Here is a 21,584-nt window from a genome sequence, read left to right on the forward strand (position 1 = left end):
TGCAGCACCAGATGCATACTCCACAATGGCCTTACCGTACAACTCAGAAGTTCAGTCTGAAACCTGGATCATTCTGTCAATAGGCCCAAACTGCTTTAAAAACTCGTGGATTTCCTCGTCTACATCAGTATTTGTCAAACCTGATACAATGACAGCATTGGGAACCTTAAGACCTTCTTTCTCAATCACATCCATTTTGATAGAATGTACCAGTTCACACTTAAAGGACACTTTTAGGCATAAGGATCTCAGGGTTATTACTTACTCAAAGCTCCTGGCTGGCTCGCCAATTTTTTACCGTGTAACCCACTTCTGAGTATGTACACGCTACTACCTAGGTTCGTAGGAGCTAAGAGTAGTAATAATAACCACTGGACACAGGTACAAGTAACTATTGTGGACTTTTTTTAGTTTTGAACAGTGCACAATATACATACAATGAAATACCTATGGGCCCAATAAACTAAGGAAACATAAAATGTCCATCTGAAGAGTTCCTCTGGAAAACGTTTGTTGTGAATCCAATCAAAGTTCAAGTCGACAAGTCATGGAGGTAGTCAAAGTCAAGGAAAAGTATCCAAAGTAGGCTCTTGTTAGTGTCGATCAGTAGGACTGACACAATCCTACCACAGAATCCGCTGAATAATGTGGTGGAGGATCAAAGTTCAACCGGTGGCTCGCCATCAACTGGATCACTGGTACACCTCGTTGGACACAAGGGTGAGGCTTCACTCTTCCCACGCATCAATTAAGACCTGACCAAGAAGGGGATTTTCAACAGGAGAGACCGGACAATTTAAAGTGTCTCTTCGGTTCTCCGTCCTCTTTTCCTTGTTTCTAATCCTCACGGAAGAACGGAACAGTGCTCCATCGCGTGAATTAGCGATGTTAAGCTATCGAATATTTTTACCACATTACTTCCGGATCACCAAAAATAAAGTTCCGGTTTTTCAAAATAAAACCGATAGTACTCATAAACATAAGGTAGAAAGAAATAATGATCAGAAATGAATAAAAATATATTACATAACCCTTCGTAAGGCGGGTTACATGAAGTTACAAGAAGACTGAAAGAAGAACTAAAAAGGAACGAAGACAAAACAGAAAACAAAAGAAAGCGAAAAAGTAAAGAGAGTAAAAGTGAGTGTTTGCTGTGGGCTGCGGGGAATATATCCTCTGGTGCTCTGGGGCATGTCTGTGACACACAGGCTTTGGAGGCCAGGCTTTAGAATGATTTACAGTTGAATGCTGTTATTTCATGCTAAAAGAAAAAAACATTAACTAGCGGTTGGGTACAATGGACTCATCTGCTTCTCACTATGATCAATCTGAGTTTAAATGATTAATTTTCAATCACACTTCAACATTGTTTACAGCATGTATGTTGTCACAAATATACATACATCAGACACATTTAGTTGATTAAAGGCAACATTCTTCAATACTAATGCTAACCTATATGATAACTAATGGTATAACTAACTAATAGAACAAAGAAACGCAAAGGAAAAAATTATATTTGGTGAATTAAGCACTGCTAATTATAACTGTCTCATGTCACGTATGTAAAACCTAACCGCTACTACCTGGACAAAAATGCTTATGAGAATTACAATTATAGTTTTGTCATTTTACAAGCTAGAGACACGGGAAAAACATTGATACCATACACATCATGAGTTTAGTGCAGTGGGAATATCCAAAGTTGCATCCAACATATTGTTTGCATTGTCCTGATGTGGAAGAAGAGAAGGCACACAGACACACAAAGCAGTTTGCTACAGGAATGTCTGATTTACAACTTGTCAGTGTTATCTGGTTCTTGAAATCTCTTGAGACCTGTTAATTGTAAATCCTGATGGTCTTAATGCCTTTATCTGGTGTGCAGCTGGAAGAAAGGATTAGCATCTCCATAAAAACAGTTTAACTGATAGATGGCCCTTTGTACTTAAAATGTCTTTCCTCCCCAGCTCTTGTGAAGGAATGTGAGGGGACAAATCATGGACAATCCACTGCATCTGCTGCACAGCGTCATCTCCAGGTAGAGGAGCAGCTTCAGTGACAGACTGCTGTAGGAAGTCATTCCTCCCCCATGGCATACGGCTCTTTAACTCCACCCGGGGGAATGTCAACATTCCTCAATGTTCTCAATGGAATCTGTACAACACTATGTTCAGCATGCACCTTAGCTGGCATTCTGTTTGCACTGGACATTTAAACTCTGGACATCTCACTTAAACTCATTTAAACACTTGACATTTAAACTTGCTTTCTGTTGCATTGGACACTTTTACTTCTGTGTAGACATTTTTACTTAATTCTGTTTACACTGGACATCTTTAATTTTAATTCTATTTGCACTGGACATCTTTAAATTCTATTCCGCTTGCACTGGACATCTGTACTTTTAGTCCTATTGCACTGGACATGTGGACATTTTCACATTTTTTACTTTTTACTTTTAACTTTGCATGCCTTTTACTTTAAATTTGTGGAATATGCTGCAATTTGAGAATTTCCCTTGGGGATGAATAAAGTATCTATCTATCTATCTATCTATCTATCTATCTATCTGATACAATACATGTCATTTGTTAGTTTTATCATAAGAATATTAGCAATAGTACTTTTTTATGGCAGTAGGATTTTTATGGCATTTACTATTTTATAATGTTTACAAATGTACATATACATAGTTGTTTTTTATTCCTATACCTTGTATACTTTTATATTTTTATTTTTGACCTACTTATGCCACTGTGCTTGCTCTTTGTAATACTTGCAGGCTGTAACGACTAAATTTCCCCTGTGTGGGCCAGAAAAGTCCTCACATAATGCTGGATTCTACCCCAGAAGTTACCTGAGCTTTGGTCTGGCCTTCTGTTCTATTTCTAATAACTGCTCATAAAATGTTTATATGCTATGGTGCCTTTTTCTAGGTATTTGGTGTAAACTCCATAACTGGTATTCAGTATTGACCTTATGCAACTTTCTTGCTCACTCTGTGGGCAATTGAGGGGGCCACATCAAAGATCTTGGTGCAGATATATTGCATTGCTTGTTTACCCACTGACATTTACATGAGTATGTATCAAAGTATATATGGATATATGTGTGCATGCATCTACCTCATCATTACATTTACTTTTGTGTTTTTGATTTGGCTGTTTCTCTGGCATCTTGTATTTAAACTGAAACACTGTAAGGTTGAAAAGGAGATGCCACTTCACTTCTTATCATTAATTATAAATGTGAAAAAACAATCGATTATATTCAAATAATCTTTGCAGTTCTTCTACATTATCGCGACATTCATATCATACATTAAGCGCAGTTATAGACATCGAGCTGCAGCAGTCCAGCTACATTGAGCTCACGATCTACTTCCAGAGAAAAACTCATGGATTCGGCGTATAGACAATACTGCCTCTGGTCCACTGGGGGCAGATATGATCTGTTATGAAGAAAAAGAAGGGGAAGAAGAAATGGCGTGATACTCCCAGAATGCAACTGGTTAAGTGAAGCGAACTAGAGCAAACCAAACTCACCGGTCGTTGTGTGAGAGACATGGCGGCCCTCAGTAAATATTTGACGGCAAAAAACTCCTCTGTAGCAGGTGCTATTTTGTTGGTTCTATACCTGCTGAAACACAGAAGACGGGCGCCCAAACAGGACGGGTAAGTGGGCGGTAGTATGGAACGTTGAAGTTTACTTTTAAGTGCAGAAAACACAGAAGGCTTTCATGTGAGTTTGCGACGGCTGTCCGGATGCTAATTAGCAGCTGCTAGCCTCCCATTCGTGCAAGTGACAGCGACCTGGTGCTGGGACACTCGTGGATTTTTCGTTAGCAGGCAGTTTATTACTCTGCTTATCTGCGTACAGATCGGACCAGCTCAAAATCCAGTAAAGTCACAAAGTAAAGAAAAGATTGCTTCATGCACACCACTGAATGGCCGATTTATGTAACATTGTCAGGTCTTTCTTTTGAGGTCTGTGTTGTCAATTCGTCACTGTTTAATCTCACATTGGTCTAAGAAACGATTCTCTTGCTTGGAAATAAGAGAGGATATATAGGTCAGATCTATTTAAAATGCCAGATTAAGGTTGTCTTTGTTGTCAGTAAAAACTCAGGTTACTTTAAAAATGCCATTCAACCGTTCACAATTGTTAAAAGCCACTTGTAAATTTGGTGTCGTGCCAAAAGCGATCCTCTGCCAAAAACGTATGTAGTTACAATGTTATTATTATGCTTGGGATATAGTTGGATAAGTAATGTGATTTACGCTTAGGATGTTTGTGAAATGATCAGTAGGCATAACAGAATAAAGAGTGGGACTTATTTCAAATTGAGTGAAAGCTCATTTCGAAATGAGCTACACATTTTTCTTTTTTCAGTTTTTTGTAGTGATGGGGAAATGAAGCTTCTTGAAGCCTTCCAGCCAAATGATTCACAAAAAGGTTCATTTCTCGAGGCTTCATGTGCACACAAACCTCCCAGCTGGTCAAAGACTGTTAAACGACAGATATAGGCAACACTCAGTTCATAATAAAAGTGTGAAGCTGAAATATGAATGTAATATAGCCTCTTTAAAACATTGCAATTTGCAGTGTTTACATATTTGTCAAGTTACCTTAATTCAGTTTTTGTTTGTTTGTTTGTTTTTTTACGGCCACCATCTCCACATAAGTGGAATGGTTTGAAACCACTGGCAGGACTCATCATGTCACTCAAGTGTACATGTGTATGTCCTCGTTCACATGGAGAACAAACAAAACTGCGACCCACAAGTGAAAACGTTGTTCATTAGTGCAGCAAGTGGTCAAAAGGGTACCTTTGACATGTTTCTGATATGTTTGGTATACTGTATCTGCAAGATAGTTTGGTTGGAAACATTTTAGAGAACTGTCTGTATGAATGTTTTACTGTACAGACATATAGATAGAATAAGCAGTACAGGGAGAAAAGGTTAAATCTTCAAGTTGATATAGACACTTTTCTCTTTGACGAACTTACTACAGTGAAATGATGTACATTGCATTTTCTAAGCCAAATTGGTCTAATGTCATCATGCAAATAGATTTGATCAAAATTATACTGTACTTGTCTTCTAGGTAATATGTGTAGGTCTTTACTGAAATACTCCACTCACAGACAGAATCTGATGTCTCTGTCTCATTGGTATAGTGATGGGCAGTAGGAAAGTGACATGCAAATCCAGTAGAATTCGAGATGTGATATATGTATTGTAAAAAAAAAAAAAAATAATAACATTTTAGGAGTGGACAACATAATAATATCCTCTATTATGTATGATTTTATGTCACAATATTGATAGAATTCATGATACAGTAAGCTTTGTGGAAATCAGTAGATAATTCACTGTTTAAAATAATTAATAAATAACCAGACAGGAATTTCTGTTTGAAAAGCAAACATCAAACACATCTAGGAACTTTATCACATTGATTCAAAAATCATATTCACTGATTTTCAACATTGCAATATTCCAATGCAACCAGGTATATTAAAGAGAGAGCTCCCATATTCTAAAATTTTATCATGTTATCCCTGATTGATAAAGACTTGATAAAGATGATCAAGTGTGATATTAAAATATTGTACTTACAGAATTTCTCAAAGTTGGTATTTTATAAAAATGAACAAGTGTCAACTAACAATCAAGTTATATTTTAGAATTGATATATGAATTCTTCTGCTGCTTATATTAATAATATGATAATAAGAATCAGAAAATCGGTGATTTGTTACCCTGTCTCCTCCAGTCCATGTTTCTAAGTGCCCTTGGCCTGTTGAACCCAAATGATTCTTGGTGCTGTTTCATTGAGTGTAAGTGTGTGTGTGAATGGGTGAATGTGGAATGTAAAATGCCTTGAATAGTAAAAGTAGACTAGAAAATATATATACTCTATATAAATGCAGTCTATTCACATGAAAGAATAGATGATCTGGTGTATTAACTTCCTCACAGTCTGATGTCTTTAAAGCAATATAATCTGTCTGATTTCATAATTGTTCTTTTTTTGCAGTAGAAAAGGAGGCTCAGATCTAGTGCTGAACACTGAGGTATGTCAGTCTTTCATATTTGAGTCTCTGGAACCTGTGAAGTTTTCATAAATAGTTAGCTGTAGTTGTATCACATGTTACCTTTGTTACACCTCTTCATATAGAAAGATGTCAGGAAAGACCGTGCAGCAGTGGACAAGGTCTTCTTCTTCCGAATCCTCAGAATTGTGCGGATCATGGTACCTGAGTTTTTTTGCAAGGAGGTATGACATCAAATTGCTGTTAGACTGGTATTGCCTTACCATGTTGTTTGTATTTCCAGCAGTCATCCAAAAGTTTAAAACAGTTAGGCAGTTCACATGGTGTGCATTACGCAAGTTGTTGAATGGCCTGTGTAGACAGCTGGACTAATTAAAAAATAGGAGCCTATCTGTTCTGTCAGACACACAAGAAAAAGGGAAAAACATGGCTGAGATGTCTCTTGTGTAGACATCCCATTAGTTTGCACAGTCCAAAATGAAAATTCTGTCCAACATTTGCAGTGTTTTGTTTCCAAGTGTGCCTTGCCCTAGTGTATATATGTGTATAATATCATATAATAATACATAATATAATATTAACCCAGTCAATGTATCATGCTGCTTAAGATACAATGGGAGTCTGATTTTGATAGTGTAGAATAGCATCACACAGCAGAGCCCTTTGACACAGATACATCAGCTCCATAAGCCAAGGTCATAGCCACATGGCTCCTCTGGTTCCATTCAGTCTTATCAGATCAGTTCAGTAGATATGAGTAGAGTGAGGGGCAGGACTATAAAGGACTATGAACTGCGGTGTTTTACAGCCTCTCCTAACTAATCTTTGTGGTTGTTGTCTTCAACATAGACTGGGTACCTTATCTTTATAGCTGCCATGTTGGTGGCCAGGACCTACTGTGACGTATGGATGATCCAGAATGGCACCATGATTGAAAGGTCAGAGTTTGGCTTCATGCTTGGATTATTATTTAAAGTTTGAAATAAAAAATGTCTATGTCACTTTAAAAATAATATTGTGGGTTTCACGTTTTCACCATGTAGCTGCTGTGACAACCCTATCATTCCTTGTTGTCCGCAAATCTACAAGTGACTGAAGAGAGCTACAGTATACTGTATACAATACAATGCCGTCTGTGAATATTAGAACAGTTATGTTTTTGTTGTTATAGTTTAGGCTTGATACTCCAGCACATTGGATTTTAAAGTATCAGTTCACCCCCCAAAAAACCCTCACGAAACCAGTGGTTTGTAGCCATGCAAATACTGCTTTTGTGTGCAGTTTTTGAATTTTCCTCCTCTGAGGGTTGCGGCCCCTCTATAATACGATGGAGTTGAGTAGATATTTCAGAGCAAAAATGACAGCTCACTGCCAACAGTTTTCATTGCAAAAACACACCATTTGTCTGACCATTCCAGGCCAACACTACACAGACATTTCAGCAACAGCAGGTCAAACAGACACATTTTTGTAAGAAAAATGTTGCAATCATTTCTCAAACCCACTGGAAGCAGATGCAAAGATCTTAGAGCAGGTGTAATATGATCAAATGGGTTCTTGTTAGGTCTCTGGAGGTGTTACTTTGTATTAGCTGTGGTTGACCTAGTCTTTTTAGATCGATGAGGAGGACATTGCAATAACCTAACCTTGTACAGGTTTTTCTGCATAACCCTTAGTCAGCAAGCCTCTTGCTCTGGATATATTTCCATGTTGAAAAAAGGCAGTTTTTGTTGTATTGGTTATTTAGATCTGGAATAAGGAATGTTTATGTGGTAGTAAAGTTTCTCCAATGTAAATTTTCCAAATCCCATATTGAGAATGTTTTATTGCCCAGCCCAGTGTCATTCATTGCTGTTTGATTTTTTTCCAGGAACTGATGACTCTGTTTTGATTCTCCACAGTGGTATTATAAGCAGAGACATCAGTCTATTCAAGAGGCACTTTTATTCCTACATATCAGTCATACCAGGGGTAACTGTCAAAGACATGGCTCTCATAGAAATGGAAAACCAAGCTTGAAGTCACTAACACTGCTCTGCACATCTTGCTTTGTAATAGTGTCGTGTTGTGCTTTTTCATCACTTACTGTCTGAGGTCTGCGTTTCCTCCCAAGCCATAACACTAACCTGTGGATTTTATCAGGTGGTAAAATTACTATTGTCATACATTAACTGGAAAACATTTTCACATGTTCTTCAATATATGTGTTCATGATTTCTCTGAAATTTCTGTTACTGTAACAACAAAATTCCTGTTGATGTTAGTGAGAAACCTGTTTCATGAATGACTATTTTGTTGTGTTGCTTTGAGTGGTTGGGAAGACTAGAAAAGTTCTGTGTAAGTACAGCCCAGTTACCATTTACCAGTGTCACTATTTAATAGAATACACATAAAACAGCTTAAAGTAACCTTACATGATGCTTGAAAGGTACACTGTTTTTAATAGAAAATTCATCAAGCATATTATTCAGAAGGTTATGGGGTCCTGATCATGAACAGCTGTCCACACAGATATTGAGCCTCATCCACTGACATGACACATGCAAATTATAAGAGAATTTGTGGCATTCAGCATTTTTTTTTTACTGAATCCTAATGCCATAATTTGCAAGCCATTTGGAGTTTAAATATGATATGGATCTAACTAAAGGCATTTTCAGACCTATAGTTCATTTGCTTTGTTTGTATTCAGTGTCTATTTTTGTCTCAATGTTTTCTGTTGACTGTGAGACAAGTGGTCAAAACAAATACAGGAAATGTGTAGAGTGCACAACAAAAATGACAAGTTTGCAGATCACATCTTGCAGTCATATCCTAATTGCCCCTTGCTGCCACTATACCCATGTAAAAGCCAGAATTCCATATATAAAGTAGTACCCAGAATATTACAGGAAGGTGCTGGGAACCCATGTACTCTCCATCAGTGAAAGGTTTAAATCGTGTATGCAGGTTTAATTTTGTCAAGAGGGTAATGTTTTATGTTGCCAGCTTGTGGAGAAAGTGCTTGGTTTGTAGACACTTGGAAAAAATGCCATTCGGTGGGTTGAACTTTCAGTCAGAGTCAAGTAAGGAAGGTTGGAAAGAGAATAGGACTGAATAGGACTAGGTAGAGAAAAACAATGGAATCCAAAGTTCATTCTGAACTGAGCCCATACTCTCATGGTGTGCTTGAAATACCCTTAAATGTCTATTAATCATGTGCCTGAGAAAAGGGTAAGCTTCAGCTTGTATATAATCAACACAGATCACAAAAACGATGTTATCAGATGTGTTTGTACTTGAAATGGAAGTACTGGAAAGGCAGAGACTGAGAACACAACCTCTTCAACATGATGTTCTCTACAATGTGGTAAATTGTTGTAAAGCACCCAGTGTAAATTATTCTTGAAATTAAGTTATATATGAATCATTTTCATCAGTACATACTCGGTACTTTGTTGCTCTGAGTTTATCTTTGAAATATAATAGAAATGCTGTTCTCCATCACTGATGAATTCAGAAGGTTGTGCATTTCAGTTTCCTTCTCTCTGTTAAGCTGCTGTTAATGAAACTCAGCAGCTCCTGCAGAAGTTTCACAGTAAAGGTCTCAGAATCAACAAATGGCCAGGTAGATTTGAGCGGGTGAGAGAACAGAGAGGATTCTTCATAAAATACTAGAAAATAGACCTTTGAAACAACTGAAAATAAAAATAAAGACTTGTCACTCATACCCGGATGAGAGGTTGTGGTAAATGAAGGCCTGGTCCTTGCCACTGTATCAGAAACAATATTTGAAGGCACAGTCTTGTATGGCTGGCCAACTTTTTTCCAAAATGTCATTGTACACTATAAAAATTACATGGAAATACAAAATTGAATGGTATCAGGACTTCACAGTCTGTTTAATGTCAGTGAAATGCAATTCATACTTTCTTCAAGTTCAAGCTGAAGTTGTACTTGTCTTTTAGTAGTTAAGCAAAGCTGCGTTGGTTCCACAGCAAAAGGAAATTATGTTTCATCAACCTCAGTATTTGTCCCTCTGACTCTCTTGGCAATGTTTGCTCATCTTTGTACATGTTGTGGTTTGCAGTGCAATTATCGGTCGCTCAACAAAAGATTTCAAGACCTTCTTGTTCAGCTTTATCAAATTCATGCCACTTGTAAGTGTGTTTTTTTGTTAACTTTTTATTGTGTCACACTGGTTGGTGATGTTAATTATCTGCTATTCATATTATGATGTAACTCATTCGTTGTTCAGTGTCAGTTCAGTCAGTTCAGTTTCACTTTGTGAAAAGTGCACAGAGGAGACCTGATTTGAAAAACACTGATATTTCTGTTTTCTATGGTCAATTACTAATTTCATTGAATCATTTAATGAACTAATAAACAAACAAACTACCATCTAACATGATCATTCTTTTGAGCTAACATAAGCGGTCTGTCTCAGTGACCTCAATGTACCTTTGCATTCCTCAATGTTAAATAAGAGGGCTGGCAATATTCTTTTTTTTATTGTCAACAAATCCCATGAAGGTCTTAAAGTTCTTTAAAAATGCTAATTAATTCTGGAAAACACCATAAACAAATGTTTCTCACACATGAGAATTCTGTTGGGGACTATATTCAGCGGCAGATTGATCCACATTTAGTATAAATAAACTAGTGTGTGTGATCATGCTCATAAAAGAACATATAACCCAGTACTACAGTGTGGCTCAGAAGAATAAGATATAGGCTTTGGATATATACACTAGGATACTTTCATTGTTGTTTTGTTGACAGTAAGAAAACATTGATTATCTCCAGCCTCATTCTTTAAGTTGTGAGTTTGCATTGCTCTTGTAAAGTAATACTAACTATTCTGCTTTGCATGTTTTCTTCATTTCATAGATTACGCTTTTAATTAAACAAACAAAAGTCAATAAGCATGTATACTTTAAGGATTCTAAAACTGTTTCAGGTGTACAAAGATAATGAAGCAAAGAGCTCACAGTGAAAGATGGATACATATATTTTATCTGTGACTCATTCATTCCAGATAGCCTTGGTGAACAACTTTCTGAAGTTGGGTCTAAACGAGCTGAAGCTGAGGTTCCGTGTGAGGCTCACAAAGAACTTGTACGACCAGTACCTGCAGTAAGTACTACTGCAGCACTAAAGCTTCTTTCCCTTAATATGGGGTCTTCTGATTATCATTTAGTCTTTTACACCATTTATCAAACAAAACTACTGAACATTATGTGGATCCAGCTTTTCAAATGTAATGAATTGTTGCTTTTCTCAGTTTTATATCAGTGAATTGAATATTTAAATAAGACAATTTGAAGACATTACCTTGGGTTCTGGGAAAAATTGTGTTTTTTAACCCAGTTTCTGATTAAATCATTTTAAGCGTAAAAATAATGAACATGCTAATTGATAATCAAAATTATCATCAGTTGCAGCTAGACTTATAGTTAGGGTCAACTGACAGAAAAGAGGGACGCCAGTAATGCACAACATGAAACGTACAGTGACACACAAACAGGACATAAAAAACAAAACTTTGAAACATCTGAAGTGAATCTGCCAATGATATTCAAAACAGATCAGTGTTACAGAAAATGTATTTTGACGGCAGTATGTAACTCATTGTAACCTTACTTGTGGATATCATACAGCAGCCTCTCTTAATTGCAGAGGGCTGTTTTTTTTTTAGCACTGATATTTATTAGAGAAATCATATCCATGTTGAATCACAATCTTTCAGGTTTACTGTTGTTACTGTTAGTTCAAGTAGTCACCATGGACATCTTTGTTCTCTTAGGTGTTGGCAATATAATATGACCACTTTTATTTTTATTTATTTTTACTTGGATAAGACTATATTATTTTTTTGTCTTTTATGATGGTCACCGTGTCGGATTTAACGATCATAATGCCAGAAACTTTTGCAGTGTCTTGGTTGGGTGTATGGCAAGACCTCGATCGATCACAGCATGTCTTATTCCATGATCATGCTTGAGTTCAGATGGCATCGGAGAGGCAGGGGAACCAACAGTCAATCAAAGTGACAAGCATCGTGTGTGATGCTGGTAGGGATGGGTACCTTTCACATCTGAATCAATACGATACCGATACTCGGTACCTGCGAATCGATACCGGTATTTTTCGGTACCTGTTTTCGATACTTTTTTGGGGGGGGATATGTGTTTGGTAATTAAAGTTATTTTGTATATTTAAAAAATAGTCAAAACTTCAGAATTTTGAACATTTATTCTTCAATAACATCAAGTGAAATAACTCCAACATAGAACTTGAGAAAAATGTGTGTGGGGATAAAGTAAATAATTTAAAAATAAATAGATTAAAAATAAATAACTGTATAAAATTATGCTAATTGAAGCTGCGTCGTCGTCGTCGTCTACCTTCTTAAAAGGGGCCGGTTGTTCTCCTTCCTCGAAGCTGGCTGCAAGTGTCAAGCCGCTGGCTGCAGCAGGCTTGCTGGCGGTAACGTTTGCTGCTGGCGCCGGGCGAGTAGCTGTGTTAACGTTAGCCTGTGTTTTTAAACTGTCAAAAATCGTGCACTCCTCCGCCTTGAGGAATATTTGGTGTTTAACCACGTGCTTCCTCAAGTTGGACGTGTTTCCCTTGCTGGCTTTGCACTTCGCATCACAAATGTTGCACCGCGCGTTGTCGGCATCCAGCTTGGTAAAATGAAGCCAGACTTTGGAGCGCTTGCAGTCCACCTCTGAAGATAAAGCAACCACTGACGTAACCGAGTCACCGCATCCTCCGCTCTCGCCGACGCATAACGTCAAGGTGCGTACAGGGTAAAAAAAACAAAAAACAAAAAACAAAAAAAAGGTGCGTTCAGGTACCGAAATGTGGTACCGACGGATTTCCCGTGAATCGATACTCGCTACTTCAGCGGGAATTCGGTCGGTACCAAAAAAGTACCGAAATTCGGTACCCATCCCTAGATGCTGGTGATCTTGTGTACCGAAAAAAAGAAGAGAAAGAAAAAAATGGCTTTGGATGCGGCATTAACATTGAAAGCAAAAGCAAGAGGCGGTGTTAACTTCGGCCCATGTGGTCATTATTTATACAGCAACTAGGTAGCATCTGCATAACAATTTCGAAAGCTATTTCAATAGCTATTTATACTACAAGGAGCAGGCTTGGCTGTGTTTGCCGCATCAAACGGACTACTACTACGTCAGATCTGGAATTTGTAATGATAAGCATATTCCCGCAGTTAGGACTGGAGATAATGTTATGACAGCACAGCCAGCTACTCGAGTGGCTGATGAAGTGCTTCAGCTATCACGAACATTTGTCTTTTTGGCTCGGCCTTCCTTCCTTGAGGAAACATCACATAGGCAGGGGTACTGTTGCCACAGCTCAACAAACTTTTCCTCTCTTTCGTTGTCCTTCCTGACAGTGAAAACATTAGCGTCCCTCCTCCTCCACTCCACCATGGTTATGTAATTGCGCTCTGGAGAAAGCACCTGATTGGTCAACACTCAGGAACATGTCGTGGGAAATGCCATTCTAGATGAGTCAAGACAAAAATTTCTGACATGCTAATCTATGCGTCGTGGTTTTGTGGGGCGTCCCAGACACTGCATGACAGGTCGTTAAACATGTCACACTACACAAGTACAGATGTCCTATTGTTGTTCGACGATGTAATTTGTTGGCAACGACAAAATCGTCTCAAAGTCAGGCTACAATCATGTAGTCTGTAGTCGGGCATTAGATGCACTTTAACAGTTTGTTACCACTACACTTTGATGACCTTAGTGATATAACATAAAAGGTCATGTTTAGAGGAAACTCCAAATTACAGTGTTAGCTACAAAAATCTGCTAAGTACATTAATGACACCATTAATCCCAGATTTCAACCCAGGGACCAAAACTTTAGTGTTTCATTGTTCAATGCAATTTAGCAGCAGATTACAACAAAATGACCTAGTCTGTCGGTGGGAAAAGAAAGAACAAGTAGTCATTCTAAGAAACATTGACCTCATGTTTGTGACCTATTCAGAACCTGTGATACACACCTGGAGATTATCTGGTTCTCTTGCTCTTCAGTGACAAGTAGAAGCATTATATGTGTTCCTGGTCTCTTTGAGTCTTCACCCTGTGTTTTGGCTCTTCAGAGGTTTCACCTACTACAAAATGGGAAACCTGGATAACCGGATAGCCAATGCAGACCAGCTGCTGACACAGGATGTGGAAAAGTTCTGCAACAGTGTCGTGGACCTTTATTCCAACCTCAGCAAGGTACCAAACTTTGTTGGCGCTCACCTAAGCAATGTTGCATCTTTTAGCATACAAAATGAATGATAAATTTAGGATTGGTAAATTGGAATGCTGCATGGCTGCAGTCTCAGAGTGTGTTATATTTGAACATTGGATATGTACACATCCTCACTTGAATAAGAGGTTACATGGGCCAATCACTGCCCACACATCATGATGATCTAAGTGGGATAGTTGCAGTGCAGTCATGTTGAGTGCAGGGCAAAGCAAAATCTTCCTTTAAAAAAAAAAAAAAAAAAACATCTTTGTTTGAACCCTTCGAATATCAAGTTTTGCGCATTATGTCCATAAGAGGGCAGACCAGTACATTGAGAGACATACAGCTTGTTCTAGGTATATTCATTCCAAATGTCAACATCATACATTGACAACGTTGGTTTTGCCACTGACAGGCTCAGATTGTATTGGTTACATTGCTCTTGGAAAAGCCACCAGGCTCCATTTACAGAAACAGTAATTTTATCATTGTAAAGTATTTGTTGACAGCCCTTGCTTGAACTGTTCCATCCCCAAGAATTTTTCAGAAAACTTTGGAGTACTATTTGTAAGTTTGTCTGTCCTCTGTCTGTCCAACAGCCTCTGTTGGATATTGGTCTGTACATCTTCAAGCTGACAAGTGCCATTGGTGCTCAGGTAAGAAAGTTCTGTGTGTTTTTTTTCAGTCTGTGGAACTAAATTGCTCTATCGAGTGAAGCCTATCTGTCCACACAGTTACATTTTCCATATGCATGGGGACTGACCCCATTGGTGCAGTTGACATAGATATATCTTCAAGACACACCACTACATGACCTATACACCAGTTTAAAAGGCCCAGGTATGCATGAATTCATTAAGTCATTGAGGGGGAACTAAAAGCAGATGTAAAAAGTTTGGCATGGAAGATTGGCTTACGGATATGTCAGAGAGGTGGTCTCTGGCCCCCTGTTGGGTTAAAGGGTTCGCCTTTCTTCATCTGTGGTAGAAGGCTTGAGAGTGGTACTGTACAGTGTATTGCATGATTAGTTCTGCCAAAGTATAGCCCACTACTGAAGCTGTCCTTGTTGGCGGGGGTGGTGTGATGTCCTTCTCTGCTCGGGGGAGCATGGGAGTGTCACATGGTGAATTGCTGGGATCGCCTGGCTCATACACCTGCGCATTCTCCCTTGTGTGCAACAATCACACAAAGCACATTGTCCACCAACTGACCTAGTCAGTTGCAATAGCATGGACATTCTCACTGCTGTGTCCAAGTAATGTAGCTGCAGTTAGCCACAACTCCTACAAACATAAGCATGGCATGTAAGCTCACTTCCTCCTTGTCTGGGTGACGTCAGTATTGCGAGCCATAAGGGACCTCCCTGCATGGGCTGTGGTGTAAAAATGTCTGTGGAGAATGTACATGATTATAATGTGCTCAGTTCAGGATTGAGCATGCATTGTCAGCTAGGGATAACCCATCTTCATGCATGAGTTGTTTCTGCATGCCAGCAACACAGAGAAACCTGTTACCAGTTCTTTATTAAATGGCCACCCCCTCCTGCTCAAGGACTGCAGTCGGCCAAGTGCCACATGATGTGACATACCACCCACCAGTATTGTAACAAACTCGATGGGGAATAAATTATTTGTATCACATGGGCTTCATGCAACTACTAGTAGGCCTCCTGCTTCTGGGCGGAGGAATGTAAGCAGCACTCACTCACGCATCAAGAGATTGTTAGTGGGGTGGCTGCAGCTTTGAAGATTTCTCTGCCATCTCTTCAGGGGCCTGCCCCCTACAGCTTTGAGGATGAGACTGGGGGCTGGTCCACATGCTTCCAGGTGCCTCTTTCTCACTTTGAAGAGCTTGAATAAAACCAATTTCAGACACCGTCAGGTGCTGATCACTGGTCTGGGCTCTGTAGGTACTTGGTCAGTTCACAATGGGAGAGGACAGGCTGTGGACCAGGCCTTAGCAGCCTTGGTGTTTCCAAAATTATGCATTCTTTCACTAGAATGCATGATGCTGTGGTGGTCCAGACCCAACTGGCTAGCACGGGGGCCATGTGTTGTTTTTTTTAACAATGCTATCTGATTCAGCAGCTGAAGGAGGAATGTGGTACAGAACTACTAACAGAGTTGCCACAGATCTCCTTATTTGTCTTAACTAATGTGAGAACAGGCAGCGGCAGCTGGCAAGGCCATGTCAGGACTTAAGTTGGCACCATCTGTGGCTGTCATGGTCCATGTTGCAGCCACCTGGTGCTACTGATATGCCTCAGCAGGCACAGGAAGCTTGTTGTTATGCTTGTAAGGGGTCAGATGCTTTAAAGTAGAGCTGGGAATGACGCTGGCCTCAACCAGCCATCTGCCCAAGAACCCACAGCCTACCTGGAGTCAGGGGGAATTGAGGGGACAACTGGATGCATCATGTTAGGGCAGGTCTAAATGTGGTGTATGAGGCAACAGTAGCCAGAGACCTCTCCAATCCTCGCTCAGCCCTCACACAACATCACCCTAAGGCTGCCCCTGCCCTCTGGAGTTTTGTGCCTCATGGGAAGCCCTGAGGGCAGAACCTTTGGTTGATTCAACAATGACCCAGGGTTATCGCTTACAGTTTATGAGTGCCCCTTGTGTGATAAGGTTGCCTGCATTTTTGATCATTGGAGACCCACAACACAAAGAGGTTTTGTGAGCGGAGATCTGCACCCTCATGGTAAAGACAGCCATTATGGAGATGGGGTGAGAAAATTGGCTGGCAGGGTTTTATTCTTGATATTTCCAAATGTGAAGACACTCAGAGGCCAGGTTTAGACCTCTGTGACTGTGTCTGACGAAACAGGTTCCTCAGGCTTCAGGCTCTGAAGTGCAATTGAGTACAAGTACATTGAGGATAACATTGATAGCATACAGGAGAGAGTCCCTCAAAATGTGCCATTCTCATTTTAGGCTAGGAACCAAGGTTACTCGGAGGCTTTGTTTAGGCCTCTTGGGCCTTATGGCAGCATCAGTACCATTAGTGCCATTGGCTCTTCTACACATGTCTCTTGCACGTGGGGCTATGACCACAGAGAGACCTGCAGACCACAGTGCTGGTCAACAATTTCTGTCAGTCAGAGCCATGTATATGCCCAGTCAAGTGAACGACGGGCAGACCTGCCCTCCCTGGGGATGGCCTGAGCCTGAGGTACCCCCCACCACCCGGAGCACTAATGCCATGGCACATCAATGACCTCAGGGGCTGTTGCTTGCTTTTCCTTCATTCAGTCTTCTTTCCACCCTGCTGCAGAGAGTCTGGGAGGAGGAGGGGAAGCAGTTCCTGGTGGCCCAAAACTGTCTCAGATGATGTGGCTCTTAGGGGTTACATGTCTTGGACGGGAGGCTGTGGGAACTTCTGGTTCACTGGGACCAGGGGCCTTGTTCTATCCTTTTCCTCAGGGGCTCAAACTCTGGTCCTGGTCCCTGAGAGGGCCTGGGGCTTGCACAGTCAGTGGTTCAGACCATGCAGAGTGCTCGAGCACGATCAACTAGAGCGGTATACTCATATTGCTGGAAGTTCTTTGTGTCACGGTGCAGAGCGAACTAAGTTTAGATCTCCAGAGGTCCGCCACTATCTGCAGAAGCCACTTGGTGGCAGCAATCAAGGCTGCTCATGTTGGAGGTAATAGGCTGCTGGAGGGTACTGCAGCCTCATTTCAAAGTTTTTGAAAGGCGCACAATGGCATACACTACGCAGCAGGAGGTTGGTCTAAATAAATCAGTGGAGTTGCGAGTTGCCTCTGCCCGACACGTGGAGAGGGTGACAAGGATCAGGAAAGGTTATGCCCAGTCAGAACCCTGAAGGTCTATGTCCAATGAACATAGGAATTCAGTAATGTAGGCCAGTCAGTTGTTTAAGTCCCAGTGCCTGGACCAGCCAGCCCTTGGGTTGTGGAAACGATTCAGATGAACTGGTGCTCCAGCACTGGAACACTTCTAGTATTCATCTATCTTTTGCCAGGCTGTTCAATTCAATTCAGTTCAATTCAATATTACTTTATTAGTCCCGCAAGGAGGAAAATCCAGTTTACAGCAGCACCAATAAAGCGGATAGAGTAAAAACAATAGCATATACAAAAGAGTGGAATAAAAAAAGAAATAAATGTCATCTTAAGAAATTATAATAGTATTTACATCCATCCATCCATCCATCCATCTTCTCCCGCTTCATCTGTGGCCGGGTCGCGGGGGCAGCAGTCTGAGCAGGGACACCCAAACTTCCCTCTCCCCGGACACTTCCTCTAGCTCTTCCGGGGGGGTACCGAGGTGTTCCCAGGCCAGCCGAGCGACATAGTTGCTCTAGCGTGTCCTGGGTCTTCCTCGGGGCCTCCTCCCGGTGGGGCATGGAACAAAACAGGGGGCATCCGATAGAGATGCCCGAGCCACCTCAGCTGACTCCTCTCGATGTGGAGGAGCAGTGACTACTCTGAGCTACTCCCAGGTGACAGAGCTCCTCAGCCTATCTCTAAGGGAGCGGCCTGCCACCCTGCGGCGGAAACTCATTTCAGCTGCTTGTATCCGGGACCTCGTTCTTTTGGTCATGACCCAAAGTTCATGACCATAGGTGAGGGTAGGAATGTAGATTGACCAGTAAATCGAGAGCTTCGCCTTTCGGCTCAGCTCCTTCTTCACCACGACAGATCGATACAGCGACCGCATTACTGCTGCCGCTGCACTGATCCGCCTGTCAATCTCACGCTCCATTCTTCCCTCACTCGTGAACAAGATCCCAAGATACTTAAACTCCTCCACTTGAGGCAGGATCTCTCCTCCGACCCGGAGGGAGCAAGTCACCTTTTTCCGGTCGAGAACCATGGCCTCGGACTTGGAGGTGCTGACTCTCATCCCAGCTGCTTCACACTCGGCTGCGAACCGCTCCAGTGCGTGCTGAAGGTCCTGGCTCGAGGGAGCCAACAAGACAACATCATCCGCAAAAAGCAGAGACGAAATCTGCCGACTCCCAAACCGAACCCCCTCTGGCCCCTGGCTGCGCCAAGAAATTCTGTGCATAAAAATAATGAACAGAACCGGTGACCGCATTGTTCCTCCTGGATCCGAGGTTCGACTATCGGCCGGATTCTCCTCTCCAGTACCCTGAAATAGACTTTCCCAGTGAGGCTGAGGAGTGTGATCCCCCGATAGTTGGAACACACCCTCCGGTCCCCCTTTTTAAACAGAGGGACCACCACCCCAGTCTGCCAGTCCAGAGGCACCATCCCCGACTGCCACGCAATGTTGCAGAGGCGTGTCAGCCAGGACAGTCCTACAACATCCAGATACTTGAGGTACTCAGGGCGGATCTCATCCACCCCCAGTGCCTTGCTACCGAGGAGCTTGCAAACTACCTCAGTGACTTCAGCCCAGGTGATGGATGAATCGACTTCTGAGTCCCCAGTCTCTGCTTCCTATACAGAAGACATGACAGTGGGATTGAGGAGATCCTCGAAGTATTCCTTCCTCCCCACCTCCACTGTAAGCAGTGTTGACACAGAGCTGCTTCCCCTTCCTGAGGTGCCGAACGGTTTGCCAGAATTTCTTCGAGGCTGACCCGGAGTCCTCCTCATGGCCCCCCCGAACTCCTCCTAGACCCATGTTTTTGCTTCTACAACTGCCTGAGCTGCCGCACACTTGGCCTGTCAGTACCCGTCACCTGCCTCAGGAGTCCCATCAGCCAACCAAGCCCGATAGGACTCCTTCTTCAGCTTGACGGCATCCCTTACTTCTGGTGTCCACCACTGGCTTTGGGGGTTGCCGCCATGACAGGCACCGGCGACTTAACGGCCACAGCCACGGATGGCTGCATCAACAATGGAAGTGGAGAACATGGTCCATTCGGACTCAATGTCTCCAACCTCCCTCAGAATCTGGTCAAAGCTCCCCCGGAGGTGGGAGTTGAAGACCTCCCTGACAGTGGGTTCCGCCAGACGTTCCCGACAGACCTTCACGGTACGTTTGGGCCTGCCAAGTCTGTCCTGCTTCCTCCCCTGCCAGCAGATCCAACTCACCACCAGGAGGTGATCAGTTGACAGCTCAGCCCCTCTCTTTACCCGAGTGTCCAAGACATACTGCCGAAGGTCAGATGATACAACTACAAAGTTGATCATTGACCTCCGGCCTAGGGCGTCCTGGTGCCACGTGCACTCACCAATAACAGTGCAATTGGTAGCCATTTGGACTTCATTATCTTGTCCTCCTGCACCAAACCACTGACCTTTTGATCTTCCGCGGGAGCCACAGCTGCCTTGATGTCCTTTGAGATTCAACAAATGAGTGGTTCAAAAAATAAAAATATGGGCTGTGCATTTTCAGAGTAGTTGCGGTGTAAATCCAACCAGATTTCACAAAATTGTGGCTTATCTGAGTGAGTATGTACATGCTCATATCTAATTCTTGTCTGACAAATCATGCCTGTGCACTCTGAAATCTTGACTTGCAGACTGTGTAGTGCTAAACAGTATAGTAGTTTTCAACTGTATACCACCATATGCATGCATCCCAAAAATTATGACTTGTTGGGACTGTCAAGCACAAGTACAGCAAGTGCGCATGTGCTTGAAAAAGTAAAGTGGGCACTTGTTTTGTGCACTCTTTTTTGTGTTGTTCAGTCAAATACAGCAAACAAAGGAGCTCTACTTCCAGCTCTCGGGAGGCGGCCATGTGAAGCGCATCTGCTCATGCAGACCCCCGATTGTGATATGTATAGAAGCGTGTGTGCATCTGCCTGCAAGTCTCCAGCTGTCTTGTACTGACTTAGACTGATCCCAATTTGGGAAATTCTTTTGTTGCAGCAGCAGGTTAAACATACACATAAACATAAATTATAAAACGGAAAGGTGAAATCCGGCAATCTGATTGGCTGTTAACTGTGATATAATGAGCGTATACCGCAGCTACTATTCTAAAACACCTTATCACAGCATATCACTCCACTTCAGGGAAGCAACAATGTTTCCATGACAACAACCAACTTTCACAGTACGCAGCAAAAAGTAGCCGGTTTTGATGTCTATTTTTTAAGCTGTTAACAACATGCAAACATGTTCACGGTCAGTCACAGGATCAGCACCTTGACAGCGACTATGACACTTAGGGCTCTATAGGGTGATCTGTCACTGTCTGATTGAACAGCCTCATGGAAATGATATTTTACAATTCTTCACATTATTTACTAACGAAATTCGTTAAGACAAGTAATTTGGTGCTTTTAAAGTCATGATATTCAGATGCCACTG

General features: G+C 41.5%; 1 protein-coding gene across 2 annotated transcripts in view; it reads left to right on the forward strand.

Annotated features, from left to right (window-relative positions):
- Nucleotides 1–3,541: 3,541 nt before the first annotated feature.
- Nucleotides 3,542–21,584, forward strand: part of abcd3a (ATP-binding cassette, sub-family D (ALD), member 3a) — a 61,080-nt gene continuing 43,037 nt past the window's right edge. The window contains exons 1-8 of one of the 2 annotated variants that reach the window (XM_076761241.1): nucleotides 3,542–3,677; nucleotides 6,049–6,085; nucleotides 6,190–6,288; nucleotides 6,914–7,002; nucleotides 10,134–10,203; nucleotides 11,082–11,179; nucleotides 14,190–14,313; nucleotides 14,929–14,985. In XM_076761241.1, the coding sequence (XP_076617356.1) occupies nucleotides 3,568–3,677; nucleotides 6,049–6,085; nucleotides 6,190–6,288; nucleotides 6,914–7,002; nucleotides 10,134–10,203; nucleotides 11,082–11,179; nucleotides 14,190–14,313; nucleotides 14,929–14,985 (684 nt within the window). In that variant the 5' untranslated portion in view covers nucleotides 3,542–3,567. The remainder of the gene's footprint in view (nucleotides 3,678–6,048; nucleotides 6,086–6,189; nucleotides 6,289–6,913; nucleotides 7,003–10,133; nucleotides 10,204–11,081; nucleotides 11,180–14,189; nucleotides 14,314–14,928; nucleotides 14,986–21,584) is intronic. The other variant, XM_076761242.1, reaches the window with a different exon arrangement.

This window comes from Chaetodon auriga, chromosome 21 (genome assembly GCF_051107435.1).
Source record: "Chaetodon auriga isolate fChaAug3 chromosome 21, fChaAug3.hap1, whole genome shotgun sequence".
Classification (NCBI taxonomy): Eukaryota; Metazoa; Chordata; class Actinopteri; order Chaetodontiformes; family Chaetodontidae; genus Chaetodon; species Chaetodon auriga.